Raw genomic sequence first — 21,479 nt, forward strand, 5'->3', positions numbered from 1 at the left:
CAGTCGACTGAACTTGTATTTGGGTGAGAAGTGTGANTTTTACACTATGCGGAAATTAGCCGAGTCAAGTCAAAAAAACAGAGGAGTGGGGATGAAAAATGAATAAATATCATCCCCACTCCTCTGTTTTTTTTACTTGACTTGGCTAATTTCCGCGCAGTATGAACATATGAAGTTAAACCAAGTATGTGTGACGTCATCGGGTACGGTCGCATCCCAATCTATTTTTAAGAAAACACAGCTTTTGAATTAATATTTTGGCATTGATAATAGCTGGAGCTAATAAACCTAGCGGGTCATAAATTTGAGCTATAATGGCTAACATACGACTTTTAGTAAGTACTGTATTTTCTTTCATGTCGATTTTAGACGCAAAATATAATTCATCAGCCCAATCCTAACAAAGCTAAGCAAGTAATATTCGCATTATAATCACTCAACTTGAACGTATTTATGAATATTACACGATTTATTAGAGTGTGAGACCGATTGTCCTACTCCTGAAATACGTATAGTGGACTGTAATAAAGATGCGTTTAAACGTTTAACATAAGTTTTCTGTAATAATGCATTCCGTTGTCAAGAAGAGCTCGGACGGTATGAAATTCGTTTTTATCGTCCGCAACTTCTATCAATACAGTGGAAAGAAACACAATTTGTGTACCGCGCAGTATCTTGGGCGTACTCGAGTTAACGGTTGAGGAATGCAAGGCGGTCGATGTGCTACTACCGTTCAAATTTTTAATTATTATTTTCGATTGACCGTCAAGTTTATTTATATCTGAATGTAATAAACTGTGGTGTTTCGACTGACACTGTTTACAGGGACCGAATAAGCAGTCAGTAATTGAATGACCGGCACGCAAACAGTTACGGCAAAGTTTATGTTTATCTACGAATGTTAATCTACTTTCTATGGGTAAATTTAAGAAAACTGTGCAAGCATAAAGTGCGTGATGATCTTTACACATTAAACAGTGACGTATGCGTTTTTCTTTAGGTTTATTCGTAGTGACATAACTATGAGTGGTTTGTGATTGTTGCCGTTTTGAGTCATAAGTGTTTCGAACGGAAGTAACAGTGCCTTTAGGACGATTTAAATGAATATTATTTCTAACGTATTACGTACGCTCGGTTACGTAAAAATTGCAATAAAATTCGTCTAAGGTTATTTTTGTGTGCGTGTTAGATCCAATAATTGAACCTTTGTGATTTTCCCATTCCCGTTCAGTTGATACGTCTAGCTTTGAAATAATTAAGTAAATTATTAATGTATCCCAGTTGTCTGTCGGTTCATTTAAAGATTTTAAGGCGCGTAAGTTACGTAATATGCTATCAATCAACAATCGAATCTGTTGTGGACATTCCTTAGTGACAGACGGAACATTAAATAATGCCTTCACATGATTATGCACCAAAAGTCGCTCGTTATGAAACCTATTCTCCAATAACTCCCATGCGTGAATGTAATTGGAACCCTTAAATTCTAATGCACTTATGACTTTTAAAGCGCTACCACTCACGGATGACTTTAAATAAAAGTAAATGAAAAAATAAATGAAACTATATGGATGAAGCATAACTAGGAATAACTACATAATTAGTTATTTTTAGTTGACGTGCTGGAAATCGAACCTGTCATCAGGTAGAGGGAGTAGGTAACTCTGTAAGACCACTTTAACCACAATAGCATTAGAAAGCACTTGTGAGACCATTGAAAACTGATTAAAAAGCCAATCACAAGTAACTACCTCAGCAACAAAGTACGCTTGATAAAATAATTATGCATATTAATCGGTGTATTTGTCTAGACTACTCATAAAAGTTTATAAGAGCGTCCAATTAAGAATCACAGCGATAGCAAATTATTTAAAAACTGCTACTAATTTAATAGTGAATGTGTACTGTGTGTATTTTGTTTTGTGTTAAAATAATCTGTTAATCAGAATGCAAGATGACAAAATTGGGGATGCAGAAAAAGTTACATTTGAAGAAGCCCTCAGTAAAACAGGTAGGATATTTAAATATATTCATCACCATTTCAGCCACATCACATCCATGAATTAGGCCTGCTTCAATGATTTCCAGGGAAATTAATCGGCTGGATTATCTAAGTATTTAATATTTATAATAATTTATGTACAATTTAATGCTGTTGAAACATTGTTAAACAAATAAAATAAAATAAAATCAGTAATATTTCCTATGAAATTTTGACTTTTGTACGGGTATTTACGAGTATGATTAAATTCCTTGGAAAAGTGTCTGTACCGAACAAGCTCTACCACCAGCAAGTGAAGTCCCAGCCCCAGCCTTAAATGTTGCTGATCAAACTTCGATCGAAAAGAAACTCCAAAAGCTCTCTACCTGGTCTACTTAATGTTTTTATTTTTTGGTACCAAACAAATGTTTTTCTTTCTTTCTTTTTAGGATTCGGCGCATACAGCTACATGTTAACATGCCTGGCTGGAGTGGCGATAATATCGTTAGCGTGTATCTTCTTCAGCAGCACCATCGTAGCGCCCGTCAGCGCCTGCGACCTTCAGACCACTAGCGCTCAGCAGGGCATGCTGGTGGCTGGGCCTATTGTTGGTGCGTGCTAGCTCGCATAAATATTTATAACTGTGTGTATTTCAAAGTCTGTAAACCCTTGAAAAAGAGGCTGATAATAGTGACTGAGTGTTTTGCGCTGCTTCTACTCAGCAATGGCCCATTTATTGTCCTGAAGCAGTGGTAGGGTTAATACTGGGACGTGTAAAAGTGTTTTTTAACCGATTGAGTCCCAGACGGCATTAATTAATGTCATAACAATTGATTATCTATTGTGTCTAGATTCGCGGAGCTTAAAGGATTAAAGCCTATGTAATTATATTACTTGTTTGTTTGAGAGTACTTAGGCTTTGTTTACCAAAAACCGGGCACTCTATTATTTTTTAAATGGAACAGAACACAGTCTTCTTCACGTGTAGAGATCCTGAAAATATCCTATATAAATATTTTTTCCTTTTCCCTCAACGATATTGAGAATAACATCAAAATAGATTTGTGTGGGTCTACCTACATCTCTAGAGTCGTCAAAAATTCGTTGTTAAGTATTTAATGTGCCTTTTATGTTCACAATTTGTAATCCATGACCAATTAATCCTGTGGTAAATATTATAGGGTCCATACTGGGTGCCATCGTATGGGGCTACTGGGCGGACCAGCACGGCCGAAGACGCACCCTCATTTTGTCATTGCTCTTGGGAGCAGCAATCAACATGGTATCCAGCTTGTCGGTGGACTGGGTGATGCTGCTGGTGTTGCAGTTTATTGCTTCTTTGATGTAAGTGGTGTAGCTTTTGAATAGACACCGTTCACACGTTCAATATAAGGGCAAAGAAATGAGGAGCTGTAAACTTCGCTTTCACCATCAATCCCTAATTTTTAAGTGACTCCTTTGAAAACAAAATTCCTGTTATGTGTCTCCATAGGGGTCACTTAAAAGTTAGGAACTGATGGTGAAAACGGGCATTAGACCCCTCGTAACTAGGGCGCTCTGAAAGTTTCAACGGGACGCCTAGTTTTTTAGGTATATTAGCAGTGGATATAACTATACAATATCGATATTGTTCCTCTAATTGTTATTTATCCTTTCTAGGATCGCAGGGCAGTACTCACTGGCAATGACTCTTCTAAGTGAATGTGTGCCGATAGATCGCCGAACCATCGTCGTGATGATGGTCTCCAGTATTTATCTTCTGTCGCAGGGAACCATGGCTGGTATGAACTTCATATGTTAACTAAATTACTCTGATCATCTTTATTGTCATCATAAAACTCAAAAAACTCATAAAACTAATTTATTTCTGTAAATAGACTTTAAAAAAGCACTTTTACACGTCCCAGTATTAACCCTACCACTGCTTCAGGACAATAAATGGGCCAGTAAATAAGTGGCCATCCTAAGGTAATGCTTTGTAATAAACCTAGGTAGGTATTTACAGGTTCTTGTTTGTTTAGTTTTAGCCATGCCAATAATACCGTTAAGCTTCTCCTTCTACCTGCCTTATCTGGACATCCAATTCAACTCCTGGCGACTCCTGCTAGTCATCTACTCCGTGCCCAGTGTGCTAACCGCCGTCTGGCTCTACTTCATGCAAGAGAGCCCCAAGTTCGTGTATTCGAAGGGGAGAGAGCAGAAGGCGTTGCAGATTTTGAAGATTATTCATGGAATAAACAATAGAAGATCTCTTCAAGAATATCCAGTAAGTAGAAGGACATTTAGCCAAACACTTCTTAAGTATATTTTGGCAACAAGTATACTAATAATATTATGTCAGACTCTGGGTAAACGCACTGCGATTTTTCTCATTGCACGAAGGTTATCAGTTCTATTTAAATTAATAAACAATTTGACGTAAATATGAAATCAGTGCAGTGGCTTAATTTTAATGTGTCGTCCACCAATATTTGTTTAGTAGCTACTTTGGCTCAAATACTCGCAATATCCAAAATACAAATTGGAAAAAGCTCCTATAATTTAAGAGGACTTTCCGATATAACTATCGATAGTAATATAACAAATCAACCGTTCATAGGTAAAATGTCTGACTAGACGAAGGTCTCACACTGAAGGGGCGGTTACTACAGTCAACCACATAACACCGCTGTTTCGGAAACCTCTGCTGAAGTACACGATCATCATGAACCTCCTCTTCCTATTAGACCAGTTGGGTAAATTTAATTTGGTTACATCATATTTAATGTAGGCAATAAAATTCTCTATGAAATAGGTACCAAACGTCCCTTGTCTGTCAAGGATTAGTCCTAATGTAGAGTAAGGTGTTATTGTTTTCTAGATTGATTGATTCGATTAACAATGAGTAGATAAATCCTAGCTAGAGACTTGCCAACCCCAGGCCGTATTTAAGAATTTAAAGTGGCCCGCCCAAGTATTGTATGAACACACCAAATTCAAAAATCTCGACGCGCACTGTAAGTACAGCTCGGTTCCAATTTTATGACCTCTCTGAAGTTAAATGTCAGAAATGTAAGTGGCCCATCGTTAACGACTGAATCCACCATTTGGCCCGACTCTTCAATAGGTTGAGCAGCCTTAAGGCAGTAGCGGCGTAAGGGGGGGGCGGTGGGGGCGGTCCGCCCCGGGTGCCAAGCATCAGGGGGTGACAAAGTCGCGCAGATTAGTACTCACTGACGCATCTGCATGGCAAGGACGGTCGTGATGTCATGACAGGGGGGGTGCCATTCTGGGGTGCCATAGGCTATANTGCTACGCCGCCACTGCCTTAAGGCACTTGTCCTAGCTCATTAAAATAGGATATCCGAAGGTGACTATAAAGTGCTCTTACTCTATTAACAAAATACCCACCTTCTCAGACTTTCAGCCTTCAAAGTGTGGCTTCCGACAATAGCGAATCATTTCATGCAGACTTCCCACACTGGAAATGGAACTCATCTCAACCTGTGCGACATCATAGCTACCAGCGTCAAGGACTCAGAGGAAGTGAGTATCAGCCTCTTACTATAAGATTATGATCGCTTTAGCATATAATATAAACATGTTTGTGAAATTAGCCAGGGAATTACTGGCATTCTGTGCATTTCATATTAGTTATTTAGGCTTGGGTACATGCTTCAATGTGTGCTTATGAAGTTATGTAGGTACCTACAGACAGTGGTGACTGAATTTATTGCGGTGCTTCTTCTCAGCACTTGCCAAATGTTTGTCTCGAAGCGCTGGAAGGGCATTTGAGGATTTATGTACTAATTCAATTAGTCTACGCGAAATAAGATAATATTCATTGTGATTTGAACGATGCCTACTTAGTTTACTGGCCTGGCTAGTATTAATGCGCAACACGAGTTTAAGCCGCGATAAAACGAGACACTTAGAAAGGTAGGTACCCCTGTAACTTCGCAAAATTGGAAGCTCATTATGATAGTGCCATTAAGCAACAGTGTTAACCACTTAAGGGGTAAAGCCACATGAGTGGTTAACACTGTTGCTTACATACGTGATTATACCATTTCAGTCAAGTGGCACTTGCGCGTTGAACTCGAGTGCTCTCGTAATCGTCCTCGTGGTGGGTGTCATACTGTCTCTCACCAACACTGCGGTCAGTCTGGTAAGTGCATTGTTATTATAGAAGTAGGTACTCACTAACCTCGGCCCACTTTTGAGGCGTTCGTTCACATTTACCACAGCAAATACGAATAAGACAGATGCATGATACAATTCTACTGAGACAAAGACGAAATTGTCTTGATGATTTTATAGCAAAGTCCTCCAGGCGAAGCAACAAGTACCTACGGAGTAAGACCTACCTAACTTTTTTTTTAAAGATTATTATTAGCAATTTGTATTGCACAAATTACAAATAAGTAGTCCCGTTAGCCCCTTGTGTTAAGCTAAATAAGCTTGTGTTACAAGTGGGCTCACCACAATAGTCGAGCGGCGCGGGCGGGGGATTCGAACCCGTGTTCTACGGTTCTATCTAACTTACTTATGTGCCGAGACTTATCAAGTGAGGTTCCGCCAATGCAATGTTTATAATACATTACCTTTATTATAAATCGACATGGGAATTGAACTCACGAGCTAACCGATCATAACTCTCTCATAACTAAACCACTGCGCTACTGAAAACATTCTAGACATGTTTTAAATGCCATACTGTTTTTTTAGTTGGTCAGCCGAGTCGGCCGCCGAAACTTGGCCATGGCGATCACAGCGGTGTGCGGCGCTAGCGGTGTGCTGGTGAACCTGGTGCCGTACTCCGCCGCCAGCGCGGCTCTGTTCGTGCTGCAGCTCATGGGAATCGTCGTGTTTGGGCTCTACACTGCTATGTGCGTCGCGTTTTTCCCTACGTACATGAGGTAAGGAATCAAAAAAGCTCAGCCTCTGCATGGCCGTGAACCTCAGACCAAGGATGGACAGAACAAAACCATTTACGAGGCTAGTCGAAGTTGGTGAATAACTTAATGTGTTTAGCTGTGTCTGCTATTTAATTTATTAATGTATTAAAAGTAATCTAAACCCTATTGCCCTATATGATAATCATATTAATATATATTTAATTTTAATTATATAATTATGATAATAATTTACGATAATATCATCACTTTCTTTCTAGGGCACTGGCAGTAACGTTGACAATGACTGGAAGTAGAATCGCCAACTTCATCTCCATTCAGTTGATTAACTACCTCCTCACCAACAACTGCGAGATCGCCTTTTATGTATACGGGTCTGCATTGGCTTGTACGTATTTTTCATAATATTGCTTTAATTATTTTAAGGAAAGTTATTATAAATGTTCTAGTCTATTTATTTATCAGAGTAGAAGGATTGGATCAGTATGTAAATCGTTATTTAAAAGCCGTTTTAACTGAAATGTTTCTGTTTATAATTTCGAAATTCGTAAACACAAGTCATGTGATTTTCATTACTTTTCAGTTTCAACAGTGATAGCATCATTTCTCCCTAACGACCACCGTACCAGAACAACACAGCACGAAATATTGGAGGAAGAAGTGGCAGATGGAAGCATCGATAGTTTTTGATTAATAAATTATTAAATAAAAATAAATAATGCACTTTTTTGTACATTTCCTGGCCTGAATCTGAAAAATAAAGCTTAACCCATTTAGCCCTACCGTACCCTATGTGGTACGGTATCTTTTTGAAAATATTTCGAAGTACCAAACTGTTGTTAATTTGTAAAAATGATTGTGACAGTAAGCTTAAAGTGATTATTTTACATAAAAATATTTAAAAATATGTTTTAACAAGTGGTTTCGGAAATATTTATGAAATTCCTCGACAGAAAACAAAAAAAATATTTACAATGCATTTAAGAAGGTATAATTTCTTATTATTCATTGTAAATTATGTTATTTATCAATTTCATTTTAAAAATAGAGTACAATAGATATCATGACTACAAAAAAAATATTATTGAGATTATTTTTATACGGTTTATTCCAGTCTAAAATAGGTGTACCGTATAAGGTACAGTAGGTCTATGCATCAACAAATCATGCGAAAAAATATAATTTAATTTTTATTATTTTTATTTGTTTTAGATCCCAATATGATAAGATACTAGTCATTTGCGCAAAGTACACTTAAAAGTATGGATTAAAATTATTAAAAACGCTGACTACTAAGTAGGAATTTCTTACAATTTTTTTTTAAATTTGACCAATAAATTAGAAAACAAGCCTCGTAAACACTTTCAATAATGTCAATGTTCGACGTCAAAGTTGACAGCTGATGTCAATCAGTTATCAAACGCCAGTCGCCCTCTGATAACGATTAGTGTTCTCCTTCGGCCAATAATAAATGTGAAATAAAAGCATCTCTGTGGGGTCAGGGTCGTAGCCACCGCTGAGCAAGGTACAAGGATTTCATCTGCTTCACCCTAAGGTACAGTGTCGTGTGCAGATTCGTTTAATTTCACCCTCAAAGTCACTACTGCAAAGTGGCTGCGTCCTCATTGATTTTTTCATAAACCAAGCCTGTAAATATTGGTTCTGGGACATCACGCCGGGCGTTACGTGTTGTGGGTGGTTGTCGATGCCCTACGACCCACATAAGTCGCTGCCCAATTTTTAAGGCACTGCTAAGTTAGAGAACTAAATGTGCCAAGTGTACAGTGCATAATGCCCAACAAGTGTTCTTAGTCGCATGTCATACTAATTAATAATTTGAAGTGAACTAGATAGTTTTGAATCAAGTTTATAAATTATCTTCTCAATGAAATATACTCCTTAGTCTCCATAACACTCAATTAGTATTAGTTTATAGAATTTATAGTCATTATCAAATCAATTTGGTAAATATCTGACAACTTATTTAGAAGTACACTATTGTGGGATTGATTATAATTAAAGACATTTTTTATATTGAAATGATGTGATTATTAATTTTAAAATAAATAATTATGTAATATCAATTTTAAATTGATATTGAACTTCACAATTTCTTCAGAAAGTAGGTTCCTGAAAATTTAAAGTAAGATTGCCAGCAGCATTATCAACCCCCACATATTTCGTGTGGAGGGAAAGCCCACAAGTTTGGGTAAGACTTCCCATGCAAATCAGAGTGTATTGAGTTTCAATGGTAATCCTCTTAGCAGGAACTAACTTGTACTTATGACCATTTTTTGTATCACTTTCACTAGTGATTATATTTTTACGCATTACAACATTATTATACTAACTCCTTGATTAAAAAATTTGTAAAAATAGAATTATCTTCATAAAGCATAGCTACACCTTGTGTTTTGTAAACTTTTTTATTTTTCTAAGGTTTTCACAATAGAAATTTTCTTCTATAACTTTATTAAAGCATCATAACATTTCTTCTCCTATCTTTCTTTTCTTTATACATAAATTAGTTTGTTGATAGTTGTCCGTAACCTCTTAAGCAGGCGTCTTATCGCTCACCATGGCGAGTGGTTCGTGGGAGGAGTTCTTTGCTGTGCACCTCCCTCCGACTGACTTTGAAGACAACCGGTCGCTGCTGAAAGAGTTCTGTGAACGCCATGATCAGTACGGGAACAAAATTGCACTTGTGACTGTGAGTATATTCAAATGTATTTANTATTTAGTTACTGAGGATCAGTACTGTTGTAGAAAATTCAATAAAACTATCTATGTTAATCTTTAAGACTTAAGAAAGATATATCTTTTTGAATTATCTAAATCGGACCATTACTTACGAAGATATTAAGTAATAAACATAGGCCGTTTTTGCCACTAAAAGTCATCGTACGCAGGGCCGTATTCCTACTCATAATATCTAACAAATTTTCATGATGATATGTAATACATTATTTCCAATTGGAAAACAAAAATGTTATATCAGTTGTTCAAGTATGTTATATGTATTAATTAATTTATTTATTAGCCATGCAAAACGAAGAAAGTGGTATTCAATTTCCTGTAAAATACAATTTTAATTTCCTTAAAAATCAATAGATATTTTAGCTTGTTAGTCAACGTGTTCCCGCACTAGTGACGTCATCGATTTTTCTTTTAAATCTATGGCAGTCACGTACGAACAGCTCATACTACTCTAATAAGAGACATACATTACTTAAAATGAGTGAAAGAAATTGGCTTTATCTCTCTCTCAAATGCCATACACAAGGCGAGTAAAGGGGATGTCCAGAGTAGAATATACAGGATGTCCCAAAAAGTAGTGTCAAGCCAACTATAACTCGAAAAAACTATCAAAAATCACGAAACATACATGGGGGTGATTTGGATAGCCCTAGTGATGCTCTGCTTCTGGGCTTCAGCTTGATACTACTTTTTGGGACACCCTGTATACTGCTTTTAATGTTGAAGACTGCAGAATTATTTTGAACCTTATTCCCCAGTCCGGAGGCACCACAGTGCCGCTCGAACACAACACGGTTCGCTTCGTGGACAACTTCAGCGCGGGCACGCGGGGGTCGGCCTCCGCGGAGTATTTCTTGGAGCAAGGATACGCCGTCATCTTCATGCACCGGCAGAAGTCGCTGGAGCCCTTCACTCGGCACTTCAGCGGGCAGAAGCTACTTGATATGCTGGATATACAGGAGAGAGGGCCCAATACTAGCATTACAGGTAAGAAGTGTGGATTTTGATTCTTTTGAAAGAAAAGTGCTTCTAATCTTGCGTGCAAATCCGCTGTTTTCTAATGTCATTCCAAAGCTTGATCTATTAATTTGTATTGTCACAAAGCTATTCATGAACTGAAATTATAAACTACTACCTACTGCTGTATTTGAACACCAAAATGTGTGTTTTTGTTTGTCAACACTGGATTCGAATTTCCACCTCCTTTTTCATTTCGGCACTAAAATGGCTGTGTATGCGGTTTACGAGGAGTGTAATATTATAATCTATGTTTAACTAAAAGAGGTTCACCACTGGAGAAAGGCAAAGAATTTCCTTTACCGTCCGGTTCCCGCGACTTTCACCAGATGGAACTGTCCTGTAGATTGTATTTTCGTCTCTTCCAGTGAAACCAGACAGCGTAGACGTGTTAGCTCCGATCCTGCTGCGATACAAAGCAGCGCACGCTGCAGGTGCCATCTTGCACGTGGCCTTTACCACAGTATCGGAATACTTCTGGCTACTGAGAGCTGCTTGCGAGTGCCTGGCCAACCTGGGAGCCAGGGCTGTGCTGTACCTAGCAGCTGCGGTGTCGGACTTCTACGTTCCTAAGGATAGAGTGGTGAGTGGGAATAGAGACTTTAATAATTACGTGTTAGAGCCCATTCTGCTGTACGCGGCCTGCGAGTGACTGGCCAACTTAGGATCCAGGGCTGTGTTGTACCTGGCCGCTGCGGTATCGGACTTCTACGTTCCTAAGGATAGAGTGGTGAGTCGAATTGAGACTTTAATACTTAAGTCTTAGAGCCCATTCTGCTGTACGCGGCCTGCGAGTGCCTGGCCAACTTAGGACTGTGTTGTATCTAGGCACGGTATAGGACTTCTACGTTCCTAAGGATAGAGTGGTGAGTCGAATTGAGACTTTAATACTTAAGTCTTAGAGCCCATTCTGCTGTACGCGGCTTGCGAGTGCCTGGCCAACTTAGGATCTAGGACTGTGTTGTATCTAGCCGCTGCAGTATCGGACTTCTACGTGCCTAAGGATAGAGTGGTGAGTGGGAATTGAGACTTTAATACTTACGTTTTAGAGCCCATCTTACAGTGCGCTGCCTTCGAGTGCCTGGCTAACCTAGGAACTAGAGCTGTGTTGTATGTAGCCGCGGCGGTATCGGGCTTCTACGTTCCTAAGGATAGAGTGGTGAGTGGAATTGAGACTTTAATACTTATGTCTTAGAGCCCATTCTGCTGCACGCGACTTGCGAGTGCCTGGCCAACTTAGGAGCTAGGACTGTGTTGTATCTAGGCACGGTATCGGACTTCTACGTGCCTAAGGATAGAGTGGTGAGTGTGATCAAAGGATAATTATAAAAAGAATCGAAACAGCATTAATTTTGGAAAAAAATACACAACATGTTTTAAATTCTCAAAGTGGCTGTCATAATACCAAACGAAGGTATACTTACCTACTACTAATGTCACTTCATCCAATGACTCTTTTTCAGAAAAAACTATCCATAAAGTACGTCACACGAATTTCATGATTTTTTGAGCCCCCCTCCGTCCTTGTCACAGGTGGTCACATTTCTGAGGCCCCCCCCTCCCTAGTGTGACGTCACATGTTTTGCAATTTCACATAGAAAAATTATTAAATAAACAGCAGTTCTGAAATTAGTTTTATTTCCATTTAAATTAAGTAACTTTTTTTTTATGAAATCAACATTATATCAAATATTTGAAACAATTGAAATGTGATGTCACGAAACTTAGGACCCCTCCCNTGTATTTAATTATACAGATTTAGTTGTGAATGAGTAGTGTGAATGACATTGAGTGATTTTTGGGGGTGGAAATGTAGGACATTCCTACATATAATATCTAAAAAAAATTCATAATGATATGGATTATTAAGATGTCTTATCAAATTAATTCCAATTGGAAAACAAAAATGTTATATCAGTTGTTCAAGTACGTATTTATGTATTAATTGATTTATCATTAGCCATGCAAAACAAGAAAGTGGTACCTATTCAATTTCCGGTAATTTCCGATCAACGTGTTCGCGCACTAGTGACGTCATCGATTTTTCTTTTAAATGGACAGCTCTTACTACCCTAATAATAGACATGCATTAATTAAAAATCGTGAAAGAGATTAGCTCTATCTGTCTCTCTCAAATGCCATTGTAACAAGGCGAGTAAAAGAGATGTCCAGAGTAGAATATACAGGCTGTCCTAAAACTCGAAAACTATCAAAAATCGCGGAACATACGTGGGGGTGATTTGGATAGCCCTAGTGATGCTCTACCTCTGGCTTGACACTACTTTTATGTGACACCCTGTATACTGCTTTTAATGTTGAAGACTGCAGAATTATTTTGAACCTTATTCCCCAGTCCGGAGGCACCACAGTGCCGCTCGAACACAACACGGTTCGCTTCGTTGACAACTTCAGCGCCGGCACGCGAGGATCGGCCTCTGCCGAGTATTTCTTGGAGCAAGGATACGCCGTCATCTTCATGCACCGGCAGAAGTCGCTGGAGCCCTTCACTCGGCACTTCAGCGGGCAGAAGCTGCTTGATATGCTGGATATACAGGAGAGAGGGCCCAATACTAGCATTACAGGTAAGAAGTGTGGATTTTGATTCTTTTGAAAGAAAAGTGCTTCTAATCTTGCGTGCAAATCCGCTGTTTTCTAATGTCATTCCAAAGCTTGATCTATTAATTTGTATTGTCACAAAGCTATTCATGAACTGAAATTATAAACTACTACCTACTGCTGTATTTGAACACCAAAATGTGTGTTTTTGTTTGTCAACACTGGATTCGAATTTCCACCTCCTTTTTCATTTCGGCACTAAAATGGCTGTGTATGCGGTTTACGAGGAGGATAATATTATAATCTATGTTCAACCAAAAGAGGTTCACCACTGGACAAAGGCAAAGAATTTCCATTACCGTCCGGTTCTGCGCTGCCCGCATCCAGCCGGTTCCCGCGACTTTCACCAGATGGAACTGTCCTGTAGATTGTATTTTCGTCTCTTCCAGTTAAACCAGACAGCGTAGACGTGTTAGCTCCGATCCTGCTGCGATACAAAGCAGCGCACGCTGCAGGTGCCATCTTGCACGTGGCCTTTACCACAGTATCGGAATACTTCTGGCTACTGAGAGCTGCTTGCGAGTGCCTGGCCAACCTGGGAGCCAGGGCTGTGCTGTACCTAGCAGCTGCGGTGTCGGACTTCTACGTGCCTAAGGACAGAGTGGTGAGTCGAATTGAGACTTTAATACTTAAGTCTTAGAGCCCATTCTGCTGTACGCGGGTGGCGAGTGCTTGGCCAACTAGGGCGCTAGAGCCGTGCTGTACTTAGCTGCTGCAGTATCGGACTTCTACGTTCCTAAGGATAGAGTGGTGAGTCGAATTGAGACTTTAATACTTACGTGTTAGCACCCATCTTGCTGTGCGCGGCTTTAATTTGGGTGCCAGTTGCCAGGGTTGTGCTGTATCTAGCCGCTGCGGTGTCGGACTTCTACATGCCTAAGGACAGAGTGGTGAGTAGGAATAGAGACTTTAATAATTACGTGTTAGAGCCTATTCTGCTGTACGCGGCTTGCGAGTGCCCGTCCAACTTAGGAGCTAGGGCTGGGTTGTATCTAGCCGCTGCAGTACCGGACTTCTACGTGCCTAAGGATAGAGTGGTGAGTGGGATTGAGACTTTAAATACGTAAGTCTTAGAGTCCATTCTGCTGTACGCAGGTGGCGAGTGCTTGGCCAACTAGGGCGCTAGGGCCGTGTTGTATCTAGCCGCTGCAGTATCGGACTTCTATGTGTCTAAGGATAGAGTGGTGAGTCGAATTGAGACTTTAATACTTAAGTCTTAGAGCCCATTCTGCTGTACGCGGCCTGCGAGTGACTGGCCAACTTAGGATCCAGGGCTGTGTTGTACCTGGCCGCTGCGGTATCGGGCTTCTATGTGTCTAAAGATAGAGTGGTGAGTCTGATCAAAGGATCATTATAAAAAGAATCGAAACAGCATTAATTTTGGAAAAAATACACAACATGTTTTAAATTCTCAAGGTGGCTGTCATATACCAAACATAGGTATACTTACCTATTACTACTGTCACTTCATCCAATGACCCTTTTACAATAAGAACTGTGATGAGTAAATAATAATCCAAATTCTTTCCAGCCTACCCACAAGATGCAGTCAGCCAGCGGTGCGCCTATCATCCAACTACACCTGGTGCCCAAGATGTTGGCTCCTCTGGTTAACCTGTGGGTGCCCGCCGCTTATGTGGTGTCCTTCAAGCTGGAAACTGATGAGAACCTGCTCATACCCAAAGCCAGAGCTGCCCTAGACAAGTATAAACATAAGGTAAATATTACTAAGAGATCAGACATCGTTTCTCCTTTTTAAAGTAGTTAATGTTTATCGCTTTGGACAATAGTTGCTGACCGATTAACACGTTTTGGACAATGGTTGCTGACCGATTAACACGTTTTGGACAGTGGTTGCTGACCGATTAACACGTTTTGGACAATAGTTGCTGTCCGATTAACAAGTTTTTGACAAAAGTTTCTGACCGATTTACAAGTTTTGGACAAAAGTTGCTGACCGATTAACACGTATTGGACAATGGTTGCCCGCCGATTAACAAGTTTTGGACAATAGCTGCTGTCCGATTAACACGTTTTGGACAATGGTTACCCGCCGATTTACAAGTTTTGGACAATAGTTGCTGACCGATTAACACGTTTTGGACAACATTTTTTTTATGTCCACTGCTTCTAGAAGAACTTTTGTCTTTTATTTCAGATGGTCGTAGCAAACCTCCTACAGACGCGCCATCACAGGGTGATCCTAGTGTCGCCTGAGGCGAGCCAAGAAATTGTTCTTACTAGAGAAGAAGTACACGCTGGTAAGTTTTATTTATTCTATTTTATTTTTATATAGAGTTAACAGCCCAAAATATGAATTATTATTGAAGTTGAGACCGACCTTATTCACGGCACAAAAAGAGCTATTTTTGCGAAGCAATTGTTACATTTTTGAACTTAATTTGTATATTACGATAAATGCGATGAGGCTGGATATTTCCAGTTCAAACGTCTCTCAGGAGACTCAGGATTTGTTTAAATCATACTTAATTTCTTTTACCACATGTTACTTAACGATTACATTGATATTGATCCGATTTTGCCTTAAGCATTGTTGGGGCAGATGTTTAAATGAGATGATTCTTGAGATGAATCCAGTATTACAAATCTTTGATAGCAATAGGGATGATGACTGGGTAATTAAATCGAAATTCTATTTAGTCCGTCAGACAGATAATTAGAAAATATTAGACTCATATTTTTTGTTTTTTTCCCTAATCGAATAATTACAGTATTAATATTGAGTTGAAATGTCGCGTGACGTCACTTTTGAGTAAAAATTCTACTCAAGCGTGATGTGCCATTCAACTCGATGTAGCACTGTTATTATTTAATTATGAAAGAAAATAAAAAATATGAGTCTAATTATCTGTCTGACGGACAAATAATTGAAATTTTGTCATCTAGCCTATTGATGACGGTCATGGCTCGTGGAGAAAGAGGTTGGGAGTCCCGCCGAACGACGCCAGTTAGGGATGAGGATCCGTTGTTACCGTGGTGATTGATGTAGGTGGCACACGTGGCGGTGTAGATAGAGCTCGTGTCGCTAACAAGTATCGATAGATTACCGATAGTATATCGATGCAACACTAAAGCCTTGATCACACGTACCGAGAAATCGGGCGAGACAGTGCTCTCGGCCGAGCAAAGCGACGAGACAGTAGCTCGACTCCCGTTCAACTTACTAGGCCGAGTATCCACCCTCCCGCTTCCCCGCACTGTCTCGCTCGCTCGCTCGGCAGGTCTGAACGTGCACTGTCTCGCCACTGGCCACTCGGCCAAATGATTGACGTCACGTCCACAGATTAGAGAAAAAGAAAAGTCTCAATAGAACTGAATTGACTGTGCTAATTTCAAAACACGTGTGAACAGCTACTCGCTTACATCACTGTCTCGCCCGTTTACTCGGTACGTGTGATCAAGGCTTAACTAGTATTTATTACCTCTACCCGATCCACAGGCGTGGACATCGAGTCGGCGATCGTGTGCGAGATCGTTCGCTTGCACAGCGAACATTTGGCGGGCGCGGGCGAGCGCGCCGACCCGCCGCCGCAGCCGCGCTGATTGTCGCGCGTCCGCCGCCGCCTCTACCTCACGCCGGAATAGGTGAGGCACACCACTACTATACACTAAGCGACAGTGCACACTAACACACTATTTCACAGCGAAATGGCGCGCGCACGCGTTTTGTGGCCGCGTCTGTCGCCGCGATTCGTTGTCCAATGTGCTCTGTCGCTTAGTTGGCGAGTGGCCACAACACTACGATTACGAACAACGAAATTGGTGAGTGACCGCAATACGCATGGTCTTTCGGCAAAAAATACGTAACGATATGATTCTGCCGATACGATACCGATTACTGTGTGAAATAAATGGCGATACCGATACCAATACCGATATCGATGGCTTAGTAGATAAAAAATATAAATGTACTTTTTAAATACATAAAAGTAAACACCTAAATTGATGAAAAGCCAATTCGTCGTCGTCGTTTCAGCCAAATGACGTCCACTGCTGGACAAAGGCCTCCCCCAAGGTTTTCCACAATGAACGGTCCTGCAATGAAAAGCCAATTCAAAAACAACTATTTAGGTAACTAGCAAAATGTGCTGAACCACCTTTAATTTAATATCTAATGCTACTTACCATTGTCCAAAAAAAATGTTTAATTAATTTTATTCATAATTAAATCACATTCGATATGAAATATTATCTATCAAAGTGGCACAAAAAATGGAGTGACAATGCGTTCCCAAGCGCGAATTTTTTTTCACAGTTTTATTAACTGGAAATGCCGATATATCGGTATCGGAATCGTTACATCCCTAAAAATACCATTTTTTGCTTCCCATAGCATCGGCCATCCTTTATAACTCTAAGGTTTCATTACCTATCAACTTCATCCTTGATTTTCAACAATTTAAAGAACCTATTTTATTTCGCTAGGCCGCCGCGGACGAGCCACAGCCACGCTGCGGACAACGTAGTATAAGAGTACCATGACCTCCTAAATTACACGCGAGTGATTCATTCTGACGGACAGCGGGGCTACTCCGAAAAACGTTATTCGAAGTTTCGAATGTTCCATCCCCTTCACGCAAAGCGAGATCCCAGCATGTTCGACGGAGACAGACAGACCCGAAACTACACGAACAGTGTTTCGTAATAGCCCTACTGGTGCGGACGTGTACTCAGCCTTAGTTAAAACTGCAAAGGGACAGGGCAATTTATTTGTAACACCATTTAATTATTGATACTTGAATATTTGTGAAGATAATAACAATTTGTTTTGTTTAGTCTACCTACAATATCTATAAGGAGGTCATTTTGTATTGAGGATACTCGCAACTCGAGTAGTATACAGGATGATTAAATTAGTTATATCCAAATTGATGGACATTTCTCGTGTTGTTTGTAACTAGTTCACCCTGTATATTATAGAAGTAGGTTACTTGTGTGTACTTGTTAGAGTTTTATAAATCTCCATGTGCCCCAGTAATCGTCTATTTATAGGTTTTATATGTCTTTATTGTGTATAGAATTGGAATGTTTGTATATGTGAAAAAACTTTACCAAATTGAAAAGGTCGGGATTCTCTGACTACTCTGGTGGTTTCTCTCGTAGTATTTTCAAAATTGCAAGATTTTAAAAATTCTTTTAAAAAAACCTGTATATTGCATAGGAGTAACAGAGTCTTCAGACCTTTACATAAGACCTTAGAGGTGCTAAGAAAAGTATTATGAAGTTGGTTCTGAGAAGGTTAGTACAGAAGGGAAGTAAAATTTAATTTTAACTAATCATAGATTTTTCCAATATAAAGAGAATTATGAAGAGAATTGTTATTAATTTGATCGAGTCTGGATGTATGTCTACCTTTCAAGATAATGATACCATCTAAGTGAAATTCATATCATTTGATAATGACATATATTTTATAACACCAATTATTAAACACGCAGTGTACCATTTCCTTCTCTTGTGTACTGGTGGAATATACTTTATTTACGTACTGTTGTATGTATCAAATTATATTTAATAAATATATTTTACACTTCATATGTAAATATGAATAATATCATTATAATTAAACTGAGCAAATATTGCAGATCATACTTCCAATATTGTTGTCGTGAAAACATATACATTTTATCATTATAGAATACTTGGAAGTGTTATTAGATATAAAATAAGGAGTCGTTAAGGTTGACGAAATGAATTGCATAGCTTTACACACTTAATTTCGGTTTAAATTCAATGGGATTACTCCGAAAAACGTTACGCAAAGTTTCGAATATTGTCATCTCTCTCACGCAAAGCGAGATGCTAGCATGAGAGACGGTAACAGTTAGATCCAAAACTAAGTAGTAGGCCTATAGAGCGCCTCCATTTCGTTCCTGGTTCGCTTCGGTGACCTAATGGATATACAAACTTTTTATTTGGATAGCTGATTTAGGGCTCCGAGAACCTCAGTAATTTAGATTTTTATACACAAACAACAGCTTGTATAAAATAGCACAACTTTTGTACTTATGCATTCGTAAGCTGCCATCATCATGCTGATTATGTTTTGGAATCTAAATCAACGTATATTTTTCGGATTTCTGGTGTCGACTATACTCTATTAACGTATACATAAACGACTGTCGGTGTTGTATTTGAGTGTAATTTGTAATGTATACCCTCGTGGTGTCTTAACTATCTCGAATTATCTTCTTTAGGACCATGCTAGTATCTTTTGGTATATTGTATATTAACGGATAGGGTTACATTCATTCAAACATTAAAAGTAGGTAAAGTGTAACCCTCAGAAAGAATGAAAAATGTAATCTACTTTTGTAGTTAACAAAAGATGCTATGAACTTTGATCAGTGATATCTTTTATGTAGGCAACCTGAAGCTATTAATGTATGACTTGGTTGTACACCAAACTTCAAGTGTCATATCTTGCACTAGCTACATACAGAAGGGGGCAGGGAGGCATCTAAAACCTACCTTATGTTCTTAGAAGAGTGGGTGACCCTGCCTTAATTTGCCCCCATGGCTCAGACTGTCAAGACAACCCTGGCCTAAGCTGCCCTCTCCCCCCTCTAGCCCAGAAACAAAGGCCAGAAGTGGGCAGCCCCTCTGGCCTAATAGGTGAACTGCACTATTCCGAATTGATATTATTGATCAAAGGTAGCTGTTATCCAATCAAAAAGAACTCTTAGTGTTAAAGTATTATAAAGTGTAATCGAGTGGGTATTCAAGTATTGATGTCTATAACGAAAATATGTTGTATTTATGAGATTTTTATTCGTTTTCAAAATGTCTTGTTGTCTATATCGTATGTATAGAGTTCTACATATCAGGAGGGAAAATTCTTGAAATTATGTTTTTTATTGCAAAATTTAGTTATTTATTATAAAGTAATTATACGAGTACATATGTGTGGTTTGTAAAAAAAAGCGTGTAACACGCTCTTGAAAACAAAATTGTATTTCATAATTTTATTGGCTACTATCTAAAAGGTTTACATTTGTATTTGCTGTGTTAAGCATATTATAGAAGGGTTCAGTATGTTCTAATTGTTAAGTTTAGGTAAATTATTGGATATTAAAGGGTATTTATTGCATAAATATTATGTGGATGTTCAGATTATTCATATGTATGTATTAGAGCGTATTCGTATGTAGTTTTAAATATTGTTGATGTAATAGGGAACTTTACTCCCAACTCGGCGCAGATGGCGCCACTATAAAACTGTCACGTGACCTTGTTGACGTTGTCACGCCATCTGTTGAGAAATCTTAGCATTTCCCTATACATATTTGTGTGCATTTTCTATACATATTTTAATGCGTTCTATGTTTTTACTTGATGTGTTTAGTTTAATAATGTGACAAAGGATAAACATATCTAAAAATGGAAGTACATTTGACTGGTTACATTAAAAATTGCCAATACTTGCTCCAAATCTTAGCATTCCGCTATTATGTTGTTTTTATTTTATAGTGCCAACTGACAAATCATTTATGTCATTTCTATTAGCTCAAAATAGGTATGTAGAGTCCATTCTTCATAGAATACTAATTTTTATACATAAAGCACTTTCAATAAAAAAAACTGCCAATGATTTTCATTTTGCCAATGTCAACTATAAAGGTGAGCATAGATTAGAGCATTTACTTGTAACAGAACAACGAGCCGCTCCATTAATTTTGTGGTGTCACTTGAAAGTGCACACCATTTTACGAACCATTCGTACATTTTACCTGAATGAGGGTTTTCGCGATTGAAAAATCCGCCAGATGGCAATACGTAGACGGGAGGTCCAAATGCTGCATGATTGGTGGATTTTGACATATCTGTCAATGTCATGTCAAAAATAACCAATCATGCAGCATTTGGACCTCGCGTCTACGTATTGCCATCTGGCGGATTTTTTAATCGCGAAAACCCTCATTGACAAGAACTTTAGTTACACTACATGGAAATTCTCTAGTCTCTACTCGCCTTTAGATATTGGTCGGTGACTGAAAATTTATGCTGCTAAGTTAATTGTCATTATTACTTCTATCATTTATTTTCTACTGCCGCACAACATCTAGCTCACACAAAAATATCCATTGCACACAAATATGTCTAAACAATTATTTTATTCGTGGACTGTTTTATGGTAGTCGTAGAATACAACCATAACTGCCGTCAGAACTAAATACTATGTATTTATGTAT

General features: G+C 38.9%; 2 protein-coding genes across 6 annotated transcripts; both read left to right on the forward strand.

Annotated features, from left to right (window-relative positions):
* Positions 1–866: 866 nt before the first annotated feature.
* Positions 867–7,592, forward strand: LOC114353387 (synaptic vesicle 2-related protein-like). Of its 3 annotated transcripts, XM_028305371.1 has the most exons (12): positions 867–919; positions 1,947–2,011; positions 2,431–2,592; positions 3,163–3,325; positions 3,641–3,762; positions 4,003–4,247; positions 4,581–4,711; positions 5,380–5,506; positions 6,036–6,128; positions 6,689–6,879; positions 7,137–7,264; positions 7,460–7,592. In XM_028305371.1, the coding sequence occupies exons 2-12, from the start codon at positions 1,948–1,950 to the stop codon at positions 7,564–7,566; spliced, it is 1,533 nt and encodes a 510-aa protein (XP_028161172.1). In that variant the 5' UTR covers positions 867–919; position 1,947; the 3' UTR covers positions 7,567–7,592. The 3 variants fall into 3 exon arrangements, with proteins under 3 accessions (XP_028161172.1, XP_028161171.1, XP_028161173.1); XM_028305370.1 differs by lacking the exon at positions 867–919 and having other exon boundaries at positions 1,665–2,011; XM_028305372.1 differs by lacking the exons at positions 867–919; positions 2,431–2,592 and having other exon boundaries at positions 1,667–2,011.
* Positions 7,593–8,297: 705 nt separating this feature from the next.
* Ppcs (phosphopantothenoylcysteine synthetase) lies at positions 8,298–20,136 on the forward strand. Of its 3 annotated transcripts, none has more exons than XM_028305390.1 (8): positions 8,298–8,431; positions 9,438–9,586; positions 13,004–13,232; positions 13,656–13,870; positions 14,798–14,983; positions 15,425–15,527; positions 16,727–16,872; positions 17,713–20,136. In XM_028305390.1, exons 2-7 carry the CDS (start codon positions 9,455–9,457, stop codon positions 16,828–16,830), a joined length of 969 nt encoding a protein of 322 aa, XP_028161191.1. In that variant the 5' UTR covers positions 8,298–8,431; positions 9,438–9,454; the 3' UTR covers positions 16,831–16,872; positions 17,713–20,136. The 3 variants fall into 3 exon arrangements, with proteins under 3 accessions (XP_028161191.1, XP_028161190.1, XP_028161192.1); XM_028305389.1 differs by lacking the exons at positions 13,004–13,232; positions 13,656–13,870 and adding exons at positions 10,392–10,620; positions 11,019–11,233 and having other exon boundaries at positions 17,713–20,135; XM_028305391.1 differs by lacking the exons at positions 13,004–13,232; positions 13,656–13,870 and adding exons at positions 10,392–10,620; positions 11,019–11,233 and having other exon boundaries at positions 8,304–8,401; positions 9,435–9,586; positions 17,713–20,135.
* The last annotated feature ends 1,343 nt before the right edge of the window (positions 20,137–21,479 follow it).

The sequence above is a fragment of the Ostrinia furnacalis genome, unplaced genomic scaffold (genome assembly GCF_004193835.3).
Source record: "Ostrinia furnacalis isolate ACB-3 unplaced genomic scaffold, ASM419383v2 OfSCF1656, whole genome shotgun sequence".
Lineage (NCBI taxonomy): Eukaryota > Metazoa > Arthropoda > Insecta > Lepidoptera > Crambidae > Ostrinia > Ostrinia furnacalis.